Raw genomic sequence first — 20,870 nt, forward strand, 5'->3', positions numbered from 1 at the left:
TTCAAGTACACCATGCTGAATAGAAAATGAGTGAAAAATCATAAATATATGATTTTAAATCCTAAATCCCAGAATCTCTATTTGCCATTGAGGCTGTGTAGAACCACTCAAACAACTGGGTGGATGTACAATTTTCAAACTTGTCACATGGTACAAAATAACAGGCAAGTCATATAAACAAACAGACAGCTCAGGAAGGAGCTCTTCCTGTGAGTGGAGGCTGAGATGGAGATCTGCGATACCTTGTCTTCCTTCAGCCACTTCTCAAGAAGCTGCTTTCGTCCCTGCTGCAGGACAGGCCTGCAAAGCTCCAGGGACTCAAACTTGTTGAGCTGGCCCTGGTCCAGCAGGATTCCAAAGTACTGCAGCAAGGGGGAGGTCTGGCCTGGCTGAGTTGGAACGCCCTGGAAGCGACGGATGGTGTCTTGGGTTCGCAGGATACCCTAAGAGGGGAAAGATCACCTGAAGGTGAGAGAAGAGCTAACCGAATAATAAAAATCAAACAGATGGGTAGCATAATGACATCGCCAGGCAATAAATACAACTACATGGATCATACATGTTCAGACTGAGACTGTCAGAGAGCTGCGGATTGGTCCTGTGCTAACTGATTGAGTACCTTTGGTGCATTGGCAGCAACCTTGGCAGCCTCGGAGTAGTTCCCAGCAGCAAACAGGTTGTTGAACTTGCGTGCGAAGAGCTCTTCAGCACCAGCGAGGTTGTTGCGGACAGCTAAACGGAGAGCCAGATCTGGATTCTGGAGTACGTTAGTGATGTAGGGGATGATGTTTTCCTCTTCCACGCAGACTGACAGCACCTGTGTTGTGGGGAGAAAATAAACAACGTTGCAGTCAAGTACATTACAGACCAGACACAGAACAACACTGTAAAAATGCTGCCAAATTGAATCCTCTTTAAAAGGTTTTGTTTGTATAAATCTGATGAGAAAAACCTTGTCCTTGCAGTAATATCTTTGCTTATAGTCACTTCAGTATCATACATACATAATACTACTGTTTTAAATTGCATCAATAAATTGACTATTACAATAGAGTGAAACTGTGACTGGTTTTGATATGAACTTTTTTTTTTTTTAACTCATCCTAGATATATCTAGATGACACTGGCATAAATCAAAACATTTCTTAAACACATCATGTTCCAGAAATAAGCAGAGTGAATAGAACTGGGGCAATAGCATTAAGCTCCATTAACTGCTGTCTAGCCTCGGGATCTTGCTGTTGAATGCAAATGTGTTATCAGTGGGTCAGTATAACGCATGGCTTTTGTGAGCAGTCTGGCAACAGAGAGCAAAAGGAGAATGATTTGAATGAAAAGAGCAGCATGAGGGAAGGGAGGGGGGAGAAAGACAGCCAGTGTTGGCCCCTCTACAAACAAGCCCAGCGGGTCAGTGGCCCAGCTTTTAACACGGGTGACTAGACCACATTCTTCTTGCCACTAAAACGGAGTCGCTTAACCACTACAACATGGGTGGGCTAATTGGAAGTAGCTGAAATAAGAAACAGGCAGAAAAGAAGGAATACAAATGTGTCCATTACTGTGCTTTACTCAGTAAATAAGTGTGGTCAGAGAGGGGGAAACAGCATCAGCAAAAATGAGGAGGCTATTACTGAAGTCAGGAATGATTACAAAAAGATACATGGGTGTAAAACACGACAGATTGAAAAAATCCCTTTGGAGAGGTGAGTGAATACGTCAACAATGACTTTCAGTTAATGCAAGATGCCTTTTAAAAGCAATGATCAGAGTCTGATGGAAAAAAAGAGACAAACTTGCCAGATCGCAAGCGTCAGATGACACAAGAGCCGTTGTATCAAGTGATATATTGGCAGAGACACAAACACACACAGAAAAGTAAAACTGAAGGGTGGCCATCGCAAGTCTCTGCCTTTCCTGTGACATGGAAAATAAGGTGGAGAACGTGATTGGACGAGAGGACGGGCACTAAGAGGATTGAATACACCAGGCTGTGCCTCCCAGTTCACATCACGTGCTAAAGGAGTGGTGGGCACTCTTTCTCCCCTTACTCTGCTGCTTTCCCTTCTCTACCCCAATCTAGTGTGTGTGCAGCAGCTATCAACATTGCATGTCAATGTCAGGTTAGGTTCGGTGCACATATGCGCGCACACACACCCCATTTTATCCATTTTATGCAGGGTGTAAACAATAATTTAACTTGTTAAAAGCGTAGAGGAGGCTTTCATATTTTTTCAGATGTTTTTATGTCCACCGATGACATCAGAATCTTAGCACTTTACCTTTGAGCGGTGTGGTGGGGCTATTGATATTTTAGTTACCACAATGGCAAGACAGCACACCCCTGTGGTTAACCACCATTTATTTATGTTACACACTGGATGGTTAGTGCAAGTCAGAGTGAAGGAAATCATTTTATTCATCTGACACTTTGTTTGCTCAGCATTAACTTTTACTCAAGTGCTACAATATCAGAACACAATTAGTTAGCTTCAGCTTGACTTACAAGTCAAACAACCATCACACTACCGCAGTCCTTTCTGTGACATTCTTCACAGTTCCGTTTCTCCGGTCCAACCAGGAATAAGAATATTACGCTGCATTAGACAAAACTCACTTATGAATTTTCAGTTGTGTAACTCCATATGTTGCTTGCTGATAAAAGACAGCAGAGGACGTAAAAGAAATGCATGGTAACACACACTGTAGTAATGTATACTCAGCATCAGGTCACAAATGCTGTTAGTAACCAACCCTCTCCACTGGAGACACTGAGGGGCTGAGACAGTGGCCTATTATGTCTGAGATCACTGTCTCTGTGTACGTGTTTGTGTACATGTGTTGTGTGTACACACACACATACGCACTTCACCACCCCAATGAGATCCGTCACTGCCACAGATCAGCTTTCCTCTCTTCACTCAATTATTCATGTGGTGTGTGGCCTGGCTGGAACATTATTCATCAACTGGCTGGATCCAGTTCTCCTCTCTGGTTTGGCTTTACAAAAACAGTAAGATGCAACTGTCTCTCCTCTCTCCGTGTGAAACACTACACCTTAGATTATTTATAATGCCTCCTGGCAAAGTCTGAGCTTGCCTGATGATGACAGACAAACAAGGAGTTGTTGTTATTACCTCCCATAAGAACTGATGCTGATATTGTACTTGTTTACATTCACTGACCTGTGTCAGATTTGATAGACATACCTTAGCTAATAATATAAGGGGCAAATAATGAATAATGACACTGTGGTTGTGTGACAGTGCACAGAAGGATTATTGAAATTCAACAACAAAATTTTACTTTGACATTGCAAAGAGTGAGCAGCCATGCTAAAAAGACATTTAAATTTCCTTAATCGCTTGGGACAAGCACTGGTTGACATTCTTACCTGTCCCTTCCTGTTGACCCCGATGATGCCTGAAGTAGCCTCATGCGGAGCAGTGACAAAGATGGTCTCTCCACTGATACGGTTCATGTAAATGCAGGTGCCCGTCTCCAAGTCATACAAATGAATGTAGCCATATTTGGTAATAAGGAAAACCACATCATGCTTGGAGCTTATCTGTCAAAAAACAAAAGATGAAATACTGTGTCTGTAAATACAATTACGGTTTAAAAAGGCTTTCCATACAGATATGGTCCAGCAGAGGGAGTTCTTATCAGCTTGATCTACCAGTAAATTAAGCTAATAAATAAAAACTGAGGACACTTGTGCTATAAGCTCTTTGGAAAATCACAGATGCTGGAGCATGAGTGTGTATTTGGGATTCTGAGTTGTAAAAGGCAAAAATGGCTGTTTGCAGACAAATCTGAGGGCTTGCCTGCTAGCTTGCCAAGTAAGTGAGACACCGAAAACAAGTGCAACAGCATCAATTGTACAACCTCCGCGCCACTGTGGGACTGTTTGGGGAAAAAGTGTTCAGGATAATGGTAGAACTGAAGCAACAATATAAAATTCCAAGTTGCACCACACTCTCAGCCACATGGTACAGTTGTAAGACACCACATGGGAAAATATGTAAACTATACAGAATGGTAAGATATTTTCTTTGCTTCCTTGTTAATTCAAATTAGTTCAAACTTTAAAAATGGACAGCTCGAGTGTGAGCCAAGTTCACACCTGCATGGCCACAGGGAAGTCGTTCTGGGCTTCTGGAGGGAAGAAGACATCGACTGCTTTCTTTGGAAATGGCTGGTTGCCAGTTGGTGGTGTACCCACTTCAATGATGTGCAACTGTATTGAAAGACAGGGGACATAGGTGAGAGACAGACTCAGGGAGGAGAAATATGTTTCTTGTATTATGCCATGAACATTAGTCACCTTCCCTCCAGCCTGGCCTCTGACAGCGAAGCAGAACAAAGTTGACTCCTCTGCATTCCCCTCCATCTTGAACTGGGCAAAGCTGGCAGCATGGCCTTCAATAGGTTGAGAAACCTTCCTGTCTACAGAGTAAAGCTGCATGGCTCCCACCACCCGGTTTTGCTGAAAAAAGAAAAACAATATACCTAAATACACGACATAGACAAAAGTATCCAGACGGACAGACTTAATATGTTTGTTTGAGACATGAGCAGCAGATTACCTGGGCTGAGATGCCAATAAGCAGGAGCCATTTCTGCTTGGCGTCAGTGCGGTAGTTGATGATCTGGCAGCCTGCCAGGCTGGAGTGGCGGTCAAAGACTTTCACAGGCTGTGAGTCACCCTCCATGCTCCAGTGGTAGACAGCATTGTCAGTCACGAGCGCAACTGTGTTCAGGGAGATCCACTTCCAAAAGGTAACATCATCCGTCATGGTGTGTGCCTTCATCTTGCTCTTCATCTCAATGTTAAAGATCTGAAGGGTTTTGGCAGCTAAAAAGGGAAAAAAGGTGACAGGAGCCAGTGACCAGAAAAATTATTCTAATTTCTGACAGTAGTGTGTTGACAAGTACATTCAAAGAAAAAGAAACACACCAAATTTCAATAAAAAGGGAGATTCAAGTATGAAATATTGGTAGTCATGGCACAGAAATCATCAAGCAACAAAGCCATGACTGATAGAAAGGGAAAGCCATTCATGCTGTAGTCGGAAATTGTGTCATATCTGAAGTGTAGTGAGACACCTGGCATAGAAAAAAACGGAACTGTGAGAGGCCACACAGGGTGTCACTGTGTCAGTTATGTTCACTTGAAGCCAGTACATTTTTCTATTCTAATTATTATGAATCGACAGGCTAAAAGAACACACAAGTGCAAAGCTATCTAATGTAAGCAGAATTATAAGTAAATGAATAAGTTAAGAGGAAAGTTATGTTCAGTGTTCATTTACTTAACAGGCAGTCCAGTGAGCTAAGGGACGATGTAGGTTACAGGTGCTCCTCATAGTGTATTAGAGTGTGAATGAATTAATACATGCACAAGTCTTTATTCTCATTATAATTTAAGAATACAGACCAATAAACAGTATTAATAAAACTGACCACAGCTCCTGAATAGCTATTTCATAGATGTGCTCAGTACATGTCATGTTATGTTATGTTATGTCCGACTACATGGCCCAACCCCTGAATAATCAGCCTGCGTTGAGAGAAACAAAGCAGACAGAGGGTGGAAGCAAGAAACAAACAACTCACAAAGAAGGCAAACACACCTGCATCCGATACAACAGTTAAATCAGATACACAGAAGCACAGTTACAGGGGAAGGGGACATTTTAAACAATTAAGAGACTTTGACAAGAGTTGTAGGAAAAGTTTCCAATAATGATTCTGGGTAACTGTTGAATCAAAGTTACATGTGTTTTGTGATGTCCTGATCACAGATCTGAAACTATGTTTAAAAAGATTCACTCACCTGTATTTTTGTGTATTAGTTAGGATTAATTTAGTGAGCTAAAGCTTTATTAAGAAGCAGTGTGACTTCCTTGTTTGCTCAATTTTTCAATACTCATTAATGAAGTGAAGAAAAAAAAAAGCAAAGACTTAAGTGTTAGCACAACCATCAAGATCATTTTGTCATCACTAAGTACAATAAGCAGCGTGGTGGATGAACCACTTGCAAGAGCAGCCAAATTTCAAAGAACAAGCAAAGGGATATTTAATTGTATCACGATTAGCTGTTGGAGGTGTGTGTGCACAATGTGGCTGTCCTTTAGACATGGTTACATGAAAAGATTAAGGTTCAATACTGTGTGACATGACAAGGTCAGCTGAGAGGCATCATTATGGTAGACTGAACAGGAAAGACAGTGGGAATACAAAGAGGGAGGAAGGGTCTACCCTATACTGCACAATTATTAAGGAAGTCAGGTGATACAAATTTAGTCAATAAGGAGCTCTCAACACACCGCTGAGCTACTGTAACTGTAAGTTTCTTCCTGTTTTTCTCTTGTTTGACAGAAAACAAATGCGTATTTGAAATGAATACCTTTAAGCCTGGTTAGCAGTTTACACAATTATACAAGTAAATTTAGTTGGACTTGTCCTGTCAATAGCCTAAGCATCATTTTAAATTAAAAAATGATAGTCATTCTACAGTTGTTAGGCCCATAAAATGTTATTTTAATAGCTGGACAGGAGCACAACCAGCTGTACGTGGACAGATGGATATACAAGGTTGTAGGGCTCTTGGATCTGCTGAACTGCAAGTGCTCCTCAACTCTACTTTTCCCTGGCAAGCAAACTTCACAGGCTATTCTCAAAAGTTACTTGACCCAGTTCACTCCTCATGTGGGACAACTGTTCCATCAGGAACATGCAAAATCAAATCAATTCAGCTATCAGATGACATTAGACTTCCCACACAGTTTTCAAATCAGAGCATCAAGTCTATGCTGTCTAGTAGCTTTCGCAAACACTAATCTTCAGTTCTTGGTATAGAGAACCACAAGTTTGTCAAAGGTTGCTAAAAGAATCAACATGTATTAAATAAGTGGAACAACAGGTTCAGGGAAATAACACTTCATACAGGTAGAATAAAGCATGGGTTTCAAATGAAAATTAAGAAATGTGAATTAAAATGAAATCATTTTTACCCATAGTATTACCACATGTAAAACAGGTTCTAAATCATTTATACATGTAATAACAATGATGGAATGCCAGCAAGCTATAAGGCTGCGAAAGCTAAATCCTGTTCACAAAGAAATATTTTATATATACTGACCTAGATGTGGAAGGTCTAAATATCTATCCAGAAATGAGTTATGAAATACTAAAAATATTAAAAGCTTTACAATTAATACATATAGGTCAGTCCCAATGGTACAAAGTGGTGAATAACGGCAAATGTAATCAATATAGGCTGTATGCTTCATTTGTTTTTTGAAGAGGGCAACGCTGAATGGAATAATTTCACAAATAATAGTCTTGTAAACAGGATTTAACTTTCACAACGAAGTATTTAAATTTCAACTCACCGTCTGCAAACACATAAGAAAGCAGTAAAAAAAAAAAACAAAACAAAACAAAAAAAAGAACACAGAAAAGACAAAAACAAAAACAACAAAAAAGTCAAAGAATTCATGGATGCTGGACAAAAAGAATTAAAAATATGCTATTTTGAATATTTACAGGACAGATGTTTGGAAAAAGAAACATACATGTTGGTCAATAAAAACTACTTCACAGCAAAAAACTAAAGTAGCTGGATGTGTATGGACATAAACAGATGAAAATAATACATAAATACTCAATCATTAAATGGATAATGTCTTTATATTGAACAAACATTTCAGAACTGAATGCATTAGGTCCCTAATGAGGGCTTATTTAAAGCACAAAATTCAAGTAATATAATGTAGTTCTCTCTGGTAATTCCTGCAGTGATTTAGAGAGACGTGATTACTGTAATACCAATACACTGCACTTACCTTTAAGTGCAATAACCTTGCTGGCTGGATTCATGATGGCGCTGTCGGCTGAGATGGGCCTGCGGATAGGTGAGTTGGGGTCTGCCATATCAATGATCACCACCTGAGTCTGCTCTCCCACCTTTTCGCGGATACAGATGAACTTATCCGACTCCATGGTGAGGGTGCTGAAGCCTATATTGGCTGGATTGATCCCCAAGTTTTGGAGCTAAGGCAAAAGAAGTAAGTAAAAGAAGAAGTAAGTGGGCATGTGAGGTTAAACAGAGTAGCCTGCAAAAGGTTACCGTTAAATCTAATTTGCAAAGAAAATCAAAGGCAAAATAATATTCTTCCTGCCACAATATAATCACAAGCATGCCATTTCAGAAGATGTCAACGAAACTGGTGTGGTATTTTCCAAAAGATGCCCAAGCAATCATGTGCCACAAGAAAGGAGGGAGAAAAATACTTAGTTTGGCCCAGAGCCCCATTTACTACACAGTAATAATAGTTTTTAAAAGTCAGATTCATTAAAATGCCTGATTCTGTCAAAACAACATTGACAGTATCCAATAAGAAAGTTTTGACTCTCTGCTGCTAAGCAATACCACAGTCAGCAGATTAAGTCACCAAGCCTGACACTGAGCAGCAGTTCTCTGGACACACGGAGCTGTGGAGTGTTCACAAATGGTTACAGTTGGGCTGGGTGGAGGGCTCATCCAATGCCAAGTTCTCAAAGCATGGGCCAAAGAGGAAACTACAACCATATTACACAACAGTCACGGCTCACTGCTGTCTGACTACTTGCAGCTCATCAAGGTTGGACTTCTTGCAACTTCATGCATTTAGCTAAGATTTTGTTTGTCAAGGTTGTTAGTACAGCTATTGCTGCAAAATAACAATACCTCCTGACAATCATCTCTGATAAATGATCAAGATATTTAGCTAAATCACATGACACACTAATTTGAATCCGAAGACCTACCAGATTATCAACATCAACACTGGCCACCACGTTATTTTTTCAGTTTTAGAGCTGTGCGGTCTTTCTGGTATCAAACTGCAAATAGAAACGCTACTGTGATGTAAACCTTGAAGGAAATGAAACTACCAAAAACTTTTTTGTATAGTATGTTTTCTGTGGATGCTTCCTATTCTTTCGCAACCTGTCAGCAATAAACCACAGTTGTACAAATGTAGTAAAATTACATGCAACAATCTGGAGCATGCTTTCCTAATTCAAACTTAACACAGAGTGGCAATGTAGATACATTTCCGAAAGATTTTTTTGTGGTCAATTTTTTATATATAATTTCTATTTGTCATAGAGCTGACCATATTAAATTATTACACACTGAGGCATCATTAAATCGCCATTACCTAGAAGTGCACTGTTGTCATCAAATATTAAATGTCTTCCGATGACACCCACCAATTAAAAATGCAAATTCTCAACTTATCTGAAATACTATTAGAGCAACACATCAGCAAGTTGTGCGCACAGTTGCAGAGGGATAAATCTAAACTATGACAAAATGTGACAAAACCTGTGGCTACATTAACCAATTAATTTACACTAAAATTACATGAAAAATATGGGGAATGTTAAATCTTTCTTCTAATAACCTATGATTGTAGTCTAATGGCTATAATAATAAATGTTTTAGTTTACCAGCTATAGAGGTCATAAATATTAAGAGTTGTTTTGTGTACATTGGACCTCTGACAAAGAGTCTACTGGGTTTGCCAACCACAATTTACCCATGTTCGGCATGTTTGCAAGTGTTCATTTCAAGGTCTGTTAGTGATAAAATGTGGCTCCACTTGCAACAATCTGCTGTAGTCAAGTTCTAATCAGCAAAAACAAACCACGGTTCCAGGAAGAAAATGGGAACACCTTTTATCAATGACAGGACACACCCCTCCAACCCTGCCCCACCCACATTCTTTCATGAGTGTGTAACCTAGTTCCCCCTCAAAGTCACTGCGATAAATGACCTTACAGTTACTAACCACTATGAGGAAAAACCTGAAAACTAGTCTGTAGCAAGCTTTCACCGGTGTTTTATTTTTTTACTGTGGTGGGTGACATCATACAGTAACGTCATTGCTGCTTCCATGCCTCTTATCGCTGCCATTGTCCAGTAGGGAGGACTTGTGTTTACTAAGACAATATTTATTCAAAACACCAGACAAAGAGAGAATATAAATTAGACATTGGATAAATCTATTTTCAGTTTTGAAACCGTTTGCTTGATCAGAACACTACAAAAACAGTCTTATGCGAAATGGGAGATGGTTTCAAAGTAAGGGCACAATATCAGACAGTCCCATGTAGTGACTCCGAGAGACTGAGCACATCAACTGGGTAACTTCCTTTCAATCATCTCTGTAAACCAAACAACCAGTAAGGTGTGTCTATGTATTAATCAGAAGTTTCAAGTTATCCTCTACAAATACACAACAGTTTTCCAGACAAATTTCTGTGCAGTCTCTCTCACCCATTTGTCAACTATTCTGGGATCAGCAGGAAGACCTTTCATTCACAATGAAAAACATTCGTAAAGCAGGAAAGAGTTGTTCAGCCTAATATGGTACCCACGTCCCTTGGAATAAAGAACAACAAACAGACAGACAGATGTTGTGCTGCTGGACGGACCACACCATAGTCTGTTAGACTGGTTTGCTATGGAAACCTTACAGTAAAACACTACTGTGGGCTAACTGCTGTGACATCAATGGGTTGGAATTTGGGAGAAAGCAGGTCAAACCAGTGGAGCTGCAACCAACATGGAAAATCGTTAAGTCATTTAGTCTAGCCTGGCCTGGCCTGGCCTTGGAGCTGATGCTTTTAGCTTCGCTGATAGCAGCATCTTTAATGAGCAGATGCTTGCCCAAAATCTTTGAAATTAACAGCAGGGTAGAAAGAGGAGTGCACAAGGGTGACAGGACAAGAGTGAGCAGTTTAGACAATTTCGAAAGAAGTTACAAATGAAAACAGCAAGAAGAAATGCCTAATACTTTGAAAGAATTTGGTAGTAAGTTTATTTATAGAGAGAAAAAAGTACAGTCAAAAGGAGGAATAACAGAAGGCTAATATTTTGAGACTAGGCCAGTTAGCCAGTGGCAACAATAAAATGCAAGCAAGAGGGTTAGTGACTGATGATTTCACTATACATTACTATCATTAGTCTTGTGATAAACCATCAACTCTCCCCCTCTGTCTCAATTCATTATAATCATTTTCAGAGCTGAAAATGATGTGGGATTATAATTTTTTTTTTTTAATTTAATTTAATTTAAATTACTTTATAAATCCCAAGCTGGGAAATTACTCTCTGCATTTAACCTATCACTGATTGAAACACATACATGCAACATGCAGTGAAACACACAGGCGCAGTGGGCTGCATCAAGCGCCGGGGAGCATATATTGGGGGTTAAGTGCCTTGCTCAAGGGCACATCAACCAACTAATGGAGGGTGGGGACATTATCACTCCACCACACTCAAATTTTTCCGGCCCATCCAGTAGGGGAATCGAACCAGCGACCTTCTGATCACAAGCTGCTTCTCCAACCTCTCGGCCACGGCTGCCCCCAAGTAGGGCATATATCAATTCGTGAAAGGTAGGTATACAGCTAATACAGGGCCTAAAATTAATAACAATGTATGCAACACTTTCCCAATACAACTAACTAATACATCATGCAGCTCCTGTGAGGATGTTTTCTTGCTCATTTGAGCTGATTGACAGCAGACAGTCATCCAGCTCAGAGGAGACTGTGCTCTCCCATTAAAAGCCATAAACACCGATCTAATTGTTTCTACCGAAATGTCACAGCAGGTCCTTTTACAAAGCTGGTTCAAGGTGGGAATGTTTCACAGTTATTCTACCTTGCCATTCAATATAGGAAGTATGAATGCAGAATACAGATAAGAAAGCCAGCGAATAGATTTGAACTATCCCTAATGACCCCAAGGGAGTCCCATCTGTTGATTTGACCTGTAAGTTCTTCCTTCAAAGGAAAGCAGAATCTTGCTCAGCAGAAAAAAAGCCCTGCGTATGTGTCCCATGCATGTAAAGTTCAAGGCAGGGCAAGAAGGATGTGCTATGCAATGTGCTGAGGCTTGCAGCACTTCATTGCACTGCTCCACAACAGGAAACCAGGGACCTATTGTCTACGACTGAAACAACAGGCCTGCCCAGTTCTGCCTCCTCCACTACCATGTGACACTGGTGGGGGACATGTGACCAACCATAGATAAGAAGGGTGGGGGGGGTGGTGGGCAAAAGAAGGAATGCATGTGTTTCTGGAAGCCATCCATCTCCGCTCCAGGCCAGTTCTGCTGAGGTGGTTTTAGGACTGCAGTTTCCCTTTTCTCCCAAATGCACACTTTATCTTACATTTATACAGTGCCAAAAAATGTCAAGGGTTCAGCAGATCTGCATCCTTAACAGCCAGTCACGAGATATCAGCTGGTCAGTTACTAGCACAGTTCAAAGTTCAACATGCGAACCTTGTAAAATGATATTTAAAGAGCATGTCAAGTCCTTCCCATCAGACAAACGGTAGGTACCAGCAGGTGCACAAACAAATTCAATTTACTACAAAACACATATGAAAATATTTCTCAATGTATGCATTTAATGTCAGTACTGCCCTCTTTCAAGTCTCATCTTTTATGAACATGAATCCCTCCTCAGACCAGAAACATCTAACTTAACGCTACACACATTTATCCAAATGAACACCATTGCCAATAACTTATTTTTTCCTTCCCTCACATCTGCATTATAGGAAAATTTGCCGAACATGATGACAGCTTTTCTTAGACAACAGCACAATGCTACTGTCTAATTATACCAAATATTCTCCACCTTTGCAGTGGTTAGCACTGTCGCCTCATAGCAAGAGGGTTCCAGGTTCAAACCCCGGTCTGGGCCCTTCTATGTGGAGTTTGTATGTTCTCCCTGTGCCTGCATGGGTTTTCTCTGGGTACTTTGGCTTCCTCCCACACTTCCAAAAACATGCACATTAAGTTAATTGGCTACTCTACATTGCCCCTAGGTGTGAGTGTGAGAGTGTGTGGTTGTCTGTCTTTGCGTGTCAGCACTGTGATTGACTGGCGACCAGTCCAGGGTGAACCCCGCCTCTCGCCTGTACTCAGCTGGGATAAGCTCCAGCCCCCCCACGACCCTGACAGATAAGCAGTATAGAAAATGGATGGATCGATTCTCCACCTTCTAAAACACAGGATTTGAAAAAAATATTTTGAAGTGGGCATTTATTCCTTTAGGTTAAAACAACATTATTCACAAAGTTAACTGTTGGGACCTAAACCCAGGAGGTACTATGATGACATGTTTTGTAAACATAAGAACACCATGTATACTTACAAAACATCTATGTGTGCAGAGATAGTAAATTAACATTTACATGTCATTAAGGAATTGTATGTGAAATACACTGCTAAGTTAACACATGATTTGATAAGCTTAAGTGTTTGCTTTACCCTCCACAAATCATCAACAGTATCTTGCTTAATAAATATTATTAGCAAGGGAGTGATTACAGACAGCCAACTTCCCAGGGAGATGACTATCAAAGACCAGCTTTAAATTGATACAGGCTGCTGATTGGTCAGAGTCCTAACACTCATAAGCTCCTGGGCAATATGTGCTGCCAGTGGTATCTGAATGTCATTCATTCATTCATTCATTCATTTTTCTTAACTAGGGCTGAACAATTAATCAAAATATATCAAAACTACAACACGGTCAAGTGCAAATTCATATCAAAAACTACCATCCCACTAAAAATAATTGCAATTCTTTTTTTGAATGTTGTTCAGCATTACATTTAGCACCACGTGTTTTCAGTTTGTTAGGGTAAGTGTATTAAGTAGATAGGCTGACAATCTGATATGTACAGTGTTGTGTGAATAAAGATGGCCACTATTTTACTTGACACCTCTGTGATTTGAGTTCTTTAACTGGAGTCTACAATACACTGTATAAATGGATGACATATAAAAATGCAAGCTATGCAAGTTGACAGGATGACAGAGGGAGCACAGACCACATGCTTGCTTTTCTGCTGTTGTAGCCAATAAACAGCCAGCTCTGTGTATTAACTCCTTTCAACAGATCCAGAAAAATCAAAATCCTTACAAAAAGCCGATGTGAGAATCACGTATAGAAGCTTAAGAGAAAATAAGGGAGAAAGAGAGAGAGAAATAAGATTATGAGTGTTCTATCACAATTTTCCCAGAATTTCATTTAATGGACATAATAAACCTACCTGCCCAAGATACTATGCTGTGTTTCTTCACAATCACATACAAAGCTCAAGAGAGGTACTTATTCTAGCATGTTAAACAGATATATAAGGTCAGATATATACAATATATAAGGTCTTTAAATTGTTTAATGAGATTTGGTGCAAATGAGAGACTCAGTTGAAACCCATCACACAAAACAATCTCATTGTCACTTCTAATGAGAAGTGATAGATAACACTGAAAAATGCACAACTTGTGTGCAGAGGAAATGGAAACTAGTGGCCTGGTGATATCTTGTCTTGAAATCTTATACTGAGTTACTATAAAAGCTCTGTGAAAAATTATCAAAGCACCAAAGCAGAGCAATGACATGTCGTGAGGTTGACCTAGCCAGGATTCTGTGACTCTTCCAAAAAGCTAGAAGAACAGTTTGTCAGGTATTAAAAGATGCTGACATCTTAAAGTACCTGACAAACTGACAGCCAACAGTATTGATGGACAGACTCAAATTAGAAATGAGCCAATACAAAAAAAGAAACACATTCATAATTACTAAGGTCATTGGGGTAATTGTCATGTAATAAACTGTGACAATTTATCCCTTCACAGGATACATTTTTTCATATCATCCAGTTCTAATATTCTGCTGAAACTGCTCAACTGATGTAAGCAGTGAAACATATATGAAACAGCATATGCAGGTCATGCATTAATGATAGGTCCCGAGGTCCTTTGGGAGTTGATTGTCTCACACAATGACCTTGTGACAAGCCAATGTCACCAATCAGAGAAAGCATACTTCTACATAGTTCATATCACTGAAAAATACAGTGAGGTTCAGGAAGCAATCAGGAAAAAATGCAACAAGTTATTGTGCAAGCAAAACAAATCAACAGTTATGAATCAAAAGAAGCAATGTGAATTATACCAGTTCCTTGAACCAAATATTAAAGTTAAATTCAATGTACAACGTAGATTTAAATTCGTGTACAATTTCACTGAAAAGATGCAGAGTGAGGGTATAATTGCACAAGCCTTTCTGTTGACTGAAGATGTAACATTAGTTCAATTTTAATTCATAGTAATTCAACACTTCTGTATTACTCTCTTAACTCTCACTCCTGCCATCAAAAGGACTCAACAAAGGAGTCATAAAACCATACACAACAATTTGTGTATGAACAAAAGATCTTTGCATTGGTTTATGAAGCTCAGTCTACATACAATCTTGTGGCAGGCCTACATATTGGTATTGCTCACTAAACCAATCCTAGAAAGGTGTCGCAATACCCCGCCATTTTAAACAGTACTATATTCCATTAAGAACAAGTGTTTAAGAGCCATATTATAAGTTGGGTCTATGTGCAACAGACTGGGGCACTGGAGCAGTTTGAGCACTATGCTTCCACCACTACAGTCTCTGAAGACATGGTGGGCGTGGCATTTCTTTGCTCTCATGCATGCTTCAGTTTTAATGGTTACAAAAAAGGAGACATGGCTGCAAGTACAAGAGGTCTTGTTGATTTCCACAGCTTGTTGACCAAGGCAGGCATACAAAGTGAAATTTGGCATTATTTTGCTTACATAGCTGACAGTCTGGGAAAGCCCATCTGTAAAAGATGTTTTAAATCCAAGCAGAACAAGGGATCTAACAAACACAACTTAGCAAAGCATCTTGTGGACAGACATGCTGACCTGATCAAGGAATTTAAAGAGCAGTAGGTTATTTAGTGTGAAAGATAATATAATTATATGCCCTGATATGAGTGTAATTTATTTTGTGGCAAGAATTTTTTCTTTCTTTCACCATCAGAGTTTGACAAGGCAATTAAAAGCAATGATAACTGTTTAATCTGCCTTAAGCATCCCTATATTGAAATGCAATTTTCACCCTGGTAAGGTTAACTTCACCATAACTTTCAAACTGCTATTTTTTTTATTTACAAAACATTCAGTTTATACTCGATCAGTGCTGTGTTCAGTAGGTGAATATAATGTATGGTAAATGTGTTCAGTAGAGGAGTCACTTGTGCTTTTTTTTAATAGAAAATAAAGTTCCATGTTCTGTTCTGTCATTTAAAATATAATTCCATTATTCCATTATCCATTATATTCAATTTAGTATTGAAAGAGATGAATTGCACTGAATTCATAATTTTGATATTGTGACTACACTACTACATATTAACTCCTCAACTGGAATCACATAAAGTAAGATGACAATAACACAGAGTGCTGTGCTGCACTGCAGCAATGATGAAGTTTTTGAGGAATTCTTACAAGTTTTTTAACATCATCAACAGCAAACATGACTAAATCCACCTGTTTTGAACAGAAACACTACCATACTCAACCATGCAGTTATCATGACATCTGTGAGAATGGTAGCGGGAAGACATATTAAGACCATGCGGTCCAGGTTCAAACACTCACTCTGTGGAACTGTCACTGAACAACAAAGATCACAATCAACTCCAATGGTACTGACTGTGACCCCTGACCTCCCATGTCCTTTCAGGGATCAGTGTCAAAATGCTGTTATCAGTACTAAGTGCTGAGAAGAGACAGAGCCGCAAGGAAATTGGGGAATCAGAGAGACAAAACAAGAGTAGCCTGGATCACAAGTAAGGCCCAAAATCAGACCAGGATAGAGAACAAGCCGAAGATTGAATAAACAAATGATTTTCTTGTTGCTGAGGGGTAGACCGATCACATTTCTTTAGCTTGACTGAAACACAAAAAGTCGTTATAATTTATTCATTACATCTTGAAAGTCAGCACGCCAGACTGAATCCATAAGCATGGAGGGCCATGAATGCTTCAGTTTCCTCAACCAGATCAACTGGAACTTTTATTGGGGGGGTATAGCAAAGGTGTGGTAATTTGAAGGAAGTACAGTCCCAATTATATGAAGGGCTGCACAAAAAATACACAAGTATTTCAAAATGGTATAATAATAGCAATATTACTGCCATGTCAAATGAAGTGTTTACCTTACAAACAACAGAAAAAGAATTGAACATTAAAAGAACTCATTCTCAGCAAATGCTTGAGTCCCTGTCAATTTTGTCAAAGTGATTCAGCATGAATAACTGGATAGCTATCGAAAAGCCAACACACCACATGACCATTTCTACAATCAGACAACGTAACATCCACCTGAGGTCGTATAATCACTTTGAAAGTTAAAGAACGCTCCATATTTTATGACATGTCAAGGCCATACAAATAACTATACTACAAAAGTGAAAATATTTTCACTTTTCACTTAACTGTCACTTTACTATGTGATAATAAGTGGTGTACGAACGCGATTCAACCGTCAATACCGGCGGTAAGATAATGGGTAACTACTAAAGTTGTTTCAACAATCATCCTTATCGCAACATTGACAGAGACCATCTTTAGTACAGCTGTGAGTACTCCGACAGACCGAATACTTTTTTTCTGAGAATCCCCTCATGGCCGATAAAACTTCAGAAAGAGTTGGGTTATAACACGACGTTTCTGGTTGAGACTTAATGGCAGCATGCATTAGTCTTCTGTGTGCTGCAGACCTTCGTCATTTATATCATGAAACAAGGGTGGCTAGTCAAAGTGTTAGCAAGAAGGCTAGATGCTAACTGAGATAAACGTCATCCACCCTGCCAAGCTAGTTAGCTAGCTAGCTAACTTAGCTTGTTAGCAATTCTGAACTTGTGTCTAAAAAGTCTCTGGAGCCACGGAGAACCCCGTAGCGAATGCGACTGAAAGACAAACTTTACCTAACATTTTAACCACTCATTCATCCACATACCTGCAGGTGCTCCTGAAAGCGAATAGGCAGGATCTGAGCCATGGCGGTTCCTCTCTCACTCTCCTCCGGTTTCTTCTAATGCTAACAAACTACGGCTTCTTCTCTCAGATCCTAGCCGGACAGCCAGGGAGCCTCTAGTCTAAAGTCCAAATGAATCAAATCTAACCCTTGTATAAAACGTGATGTCGGTGGGATTGTACTTTTGTTATTCGTCCCTAAAATGTTTACTTGCGGGCTTCCCCTGGCTAACGACTGACTGCCACTACACCGACTCCTGGACCTGCAATGGCGGTGGAGGTTGGTCAGCAGAGAAAACATCCCGGAAATGGAAGTGCACTCAATAAGGCGGATGAATACGCACTCACAGATTTTAAAAAGTGCATTATGTCGCATATAACTACTACCTTATTGGTAAGTTTGCAATGTTTCATTTTCTCTTTGAAACCTAAAATAGTGAAACAAGACTTCGAGATAAAAATGTTTGACAACAAATGTAAAACGGGTACTACTTTTTTTCTATTCGCCCTTTGATTTTTGCCACATCATTCGTCTTTATAAATTAACGTCAGTCCTACGTGTTGTACACTTGTTTCTCTCAACCAATCAGAACGCTCTGAGCTCAACCAGCACTTCAGCTTTTTCCTGTGAACCACTTATTCTATATTAATTGCAGACTATTTAAATTAAATTTCATAGTCACTATGCTTCACATTCTCTCTTACGATATGATTTTAAATCACCTTGACTTATTGTAGTTTCTTAATTACTGGTAAATGCACAATTTATTTCAAAGGAATGAACTTTCAATTACACTGATGATCTGGACACACAATGTTGTAAAAATGTCAACATTTGATAGACATTATGTACATGAAAATGTGCATGCAGTACCTGTGTGCCAGGTCAGCGGTTCCCAAATAAATTAGACCACTGACCCACATTCGATAACATTTTGTCTCAGGGACCCCCCTCTGTTTTGCTTTTTAAATGTTTTATTACAGAAAGTGTATGAAACCCATGACCAACAGAGCCATACAATCTCTCACTAAATAACCTATGGTTTGGTTAACCTATTTTTAATTATAGTAAAAGTAAATGATTACACTTTTTGCTGGGAACCCCCTGGAACCCTCTCAAGGACCCTTATGGTTCCCAAACCCCACTTTGAAATCCACTGCGTTAATGTTCCACTATATACTATAGCACTTATTAAAACTGCAGATAGCTTCTTCATACTTACATCGCTGTCCTCCACCAACTATTACGCCATAGCTAAAGCTTGCCAGAGCTTGCAAGTATTTTTTTTCAGATCCAGATTTTCTTTGTTGCACAAATATAACTTCAGCTGCACATAAATACATGTCTGTTCATGTCACTCTGTCAAGACAATCTGATAAAAACTATAGATTTATAATAGTAACATCTTCATTAAAATCTGTGAGCAGATTTTATTTAGTGCAATATCTGTTGGGTGGGGTGTGCACCAAAGTGATCATTTCCCTTTTTTAACATCCACAATTTCTGTTGGTAGAGGATGTTAACTTATTGCTCAATGTAAAACTCAATGATTGGAAAAATGTCCCTGACCTTTCAGCAGAGTTGATGTTCTGCTGAGCCAGCAATTATGCATTCTGAAGAAAAGATTGGTTTCAGGGAAGCTAGTATTTGTCATGCATCATGATGCCAGGGGAGTGAAGTAATATCCTCAAACTTTTCCCTGCAAGAACATCATAATATAGAAATAGTTCATTCTCATGTTAAAAACATTGGTGCAGAGATGCCAGCCAAATGAAAGGAGCAGATCAGTGCCAAGAATGTACTGTAAGCAGTGCAGACTTTGCAGTTAGCTCTTAGCCCTAAGTTAAATGACATGAAGAAATAGAAAGGGGAAGAACTAAAGGTGTAAACATTTGTTGCTTTTCATGAATGATAACAAATTAAGTTAGTGTCAAAAACATAAATGCAATAATATTAAATTGAACTTGAGCATTATATTAGCTTTCCCAGTGATGCTGTTATTTTGGCTGTTTTCTGTGGTGCTTTATGAAAAAGTCGTCCCAAGTGTGTTGGAATCCTTGCTGACAACATCTGGATTGTGATCTACACAGAAGGTTCCTCTGGCCAAAGCTACTCAAAAAATAAATAAATAACACACACACACACACACACACCACACACACACACACACACACACACACAAACACAGAATGAAATATTTCACAATCAGATTTTAAGGGGAAGTGTTGGGGGGGTAGGGTACATACTTTGCAGATGTTGAAGAAAGAGCATTACCTTATTCATGTTTAAGAAATTTTAAGTGTTAAATATTTCACTTAAAATTCACAAATGACATTCACCACAAATGGGTTTAGCCTAATTTATTCAAAAATAGAGGATGCTACATCTAAAAACTTAATTACTCTAACACAAATATCTGGTCTTATCATCAAATGTATGAATACACCTGCTAAAAATGCTCTATTTTGATTATGACCCTTTTAGAGTAAGCAGTCCTGAGAACCAAACAATTCTTTTTACACTCCATAGTCTAAGCCAGTCTCGAAGGAAATGACACAGTATTACATGGAGCATAAACATGCAATACTGTTCTTTTTTCTTCAAATTATTAAAAAATGACAAAATTGAAAATTGAAGAAATTTGTTTCCGACCTGAGACCAAGTAAAATAAACCTGTAATAAAACAACTATGCACTTTGTTTGCTGATAGTTTCAGAGGCAGAAGGTGTAGTGGAGGATGTCCTGAAAGAACCATTCACACTGCTGTTGCCATGGATTCACAGACTGAGGAGAGACAAGACACAGACCCTAACAGAGAAGCCATGTGTGTCCCAATAAAAGAGTAGCCTTTGGACTCTCTGCAAGGATGTCACACGGGTCCACTGAGGCAGAGATTAGCCTCAGGCTCCATGCAAAACGAAGGGCAGCCCTGGCAGTTCT

General features: G+C 39.4%; 1 protein-coding gene across 2 annotated transcripts in view; it reads right to left on the bottom strand.

Moving 5' to 3' along the window:
- cltca (clathrin, heavy chain a (Hc)) overlaps window positions 1-18,246 on the bottom strand; it is a 31,735-nt gene extending 13,489 nt beyond the window's left edge. The window contains exons 1-9 of one of the 2 annotated variants that reach the window (XM_046409819.1): window positions 17,913-18,246; window positions 7,854-8,061; window positions 7,401-7,403; window positions 4,587-4,855; window positions 4,325-4,486; window positions 4,124-4,237; window positions 3,392-3,565; window positions 620-817; window positions 243-443 (exon numbers count right to left, since the gene is read on the bottom strand). In XM_046409819.1, the coding sequence (XP_046265775.1) occupies window positions 243-443; window positions 620-817; window positions 3,392-3,565; window positions 4,124-4,237; window positions 4,325-4,486; window positions 4,587-4,855; window positions 7,401-7,403; window positions 7,854-8,061; window positions 17,913-17,954 (1,371 nt within the window). In that variant the 5' untranslated portion in view covers window positions 17,955-18,246. The remainder of the gene's footprint in view (window positions 1-242; window positions 444-619; window positions 818-3,391; window positions 3,566-4,123; window positions 4,238-4,324; window positions 4,487-4,586; window positions 4,856-7,400; window positions 7,404-7,853; window positions 8,062-17,912) is intronic. The other variant, XM_046409820.1, reaches the window with a different exon arrangement.
- Between the last annotated feature and the right edge of the window lie 2,624 nt (window positions 18,247-20,870).

Source organism: Scatophagus argus, chromosome 14 (assembly GCF_020382885.2).
Source record: "Scatophagus argus isolate fScaArg1 chromosome 14, fScaArg1.pri, whole genome shotgun sequence".
Lineage (NCBI taxonomy): Eukaryota > Metazoa > Chordata > Actinopteri > Scatophagidae > Scatophagus > Scatophagus argus.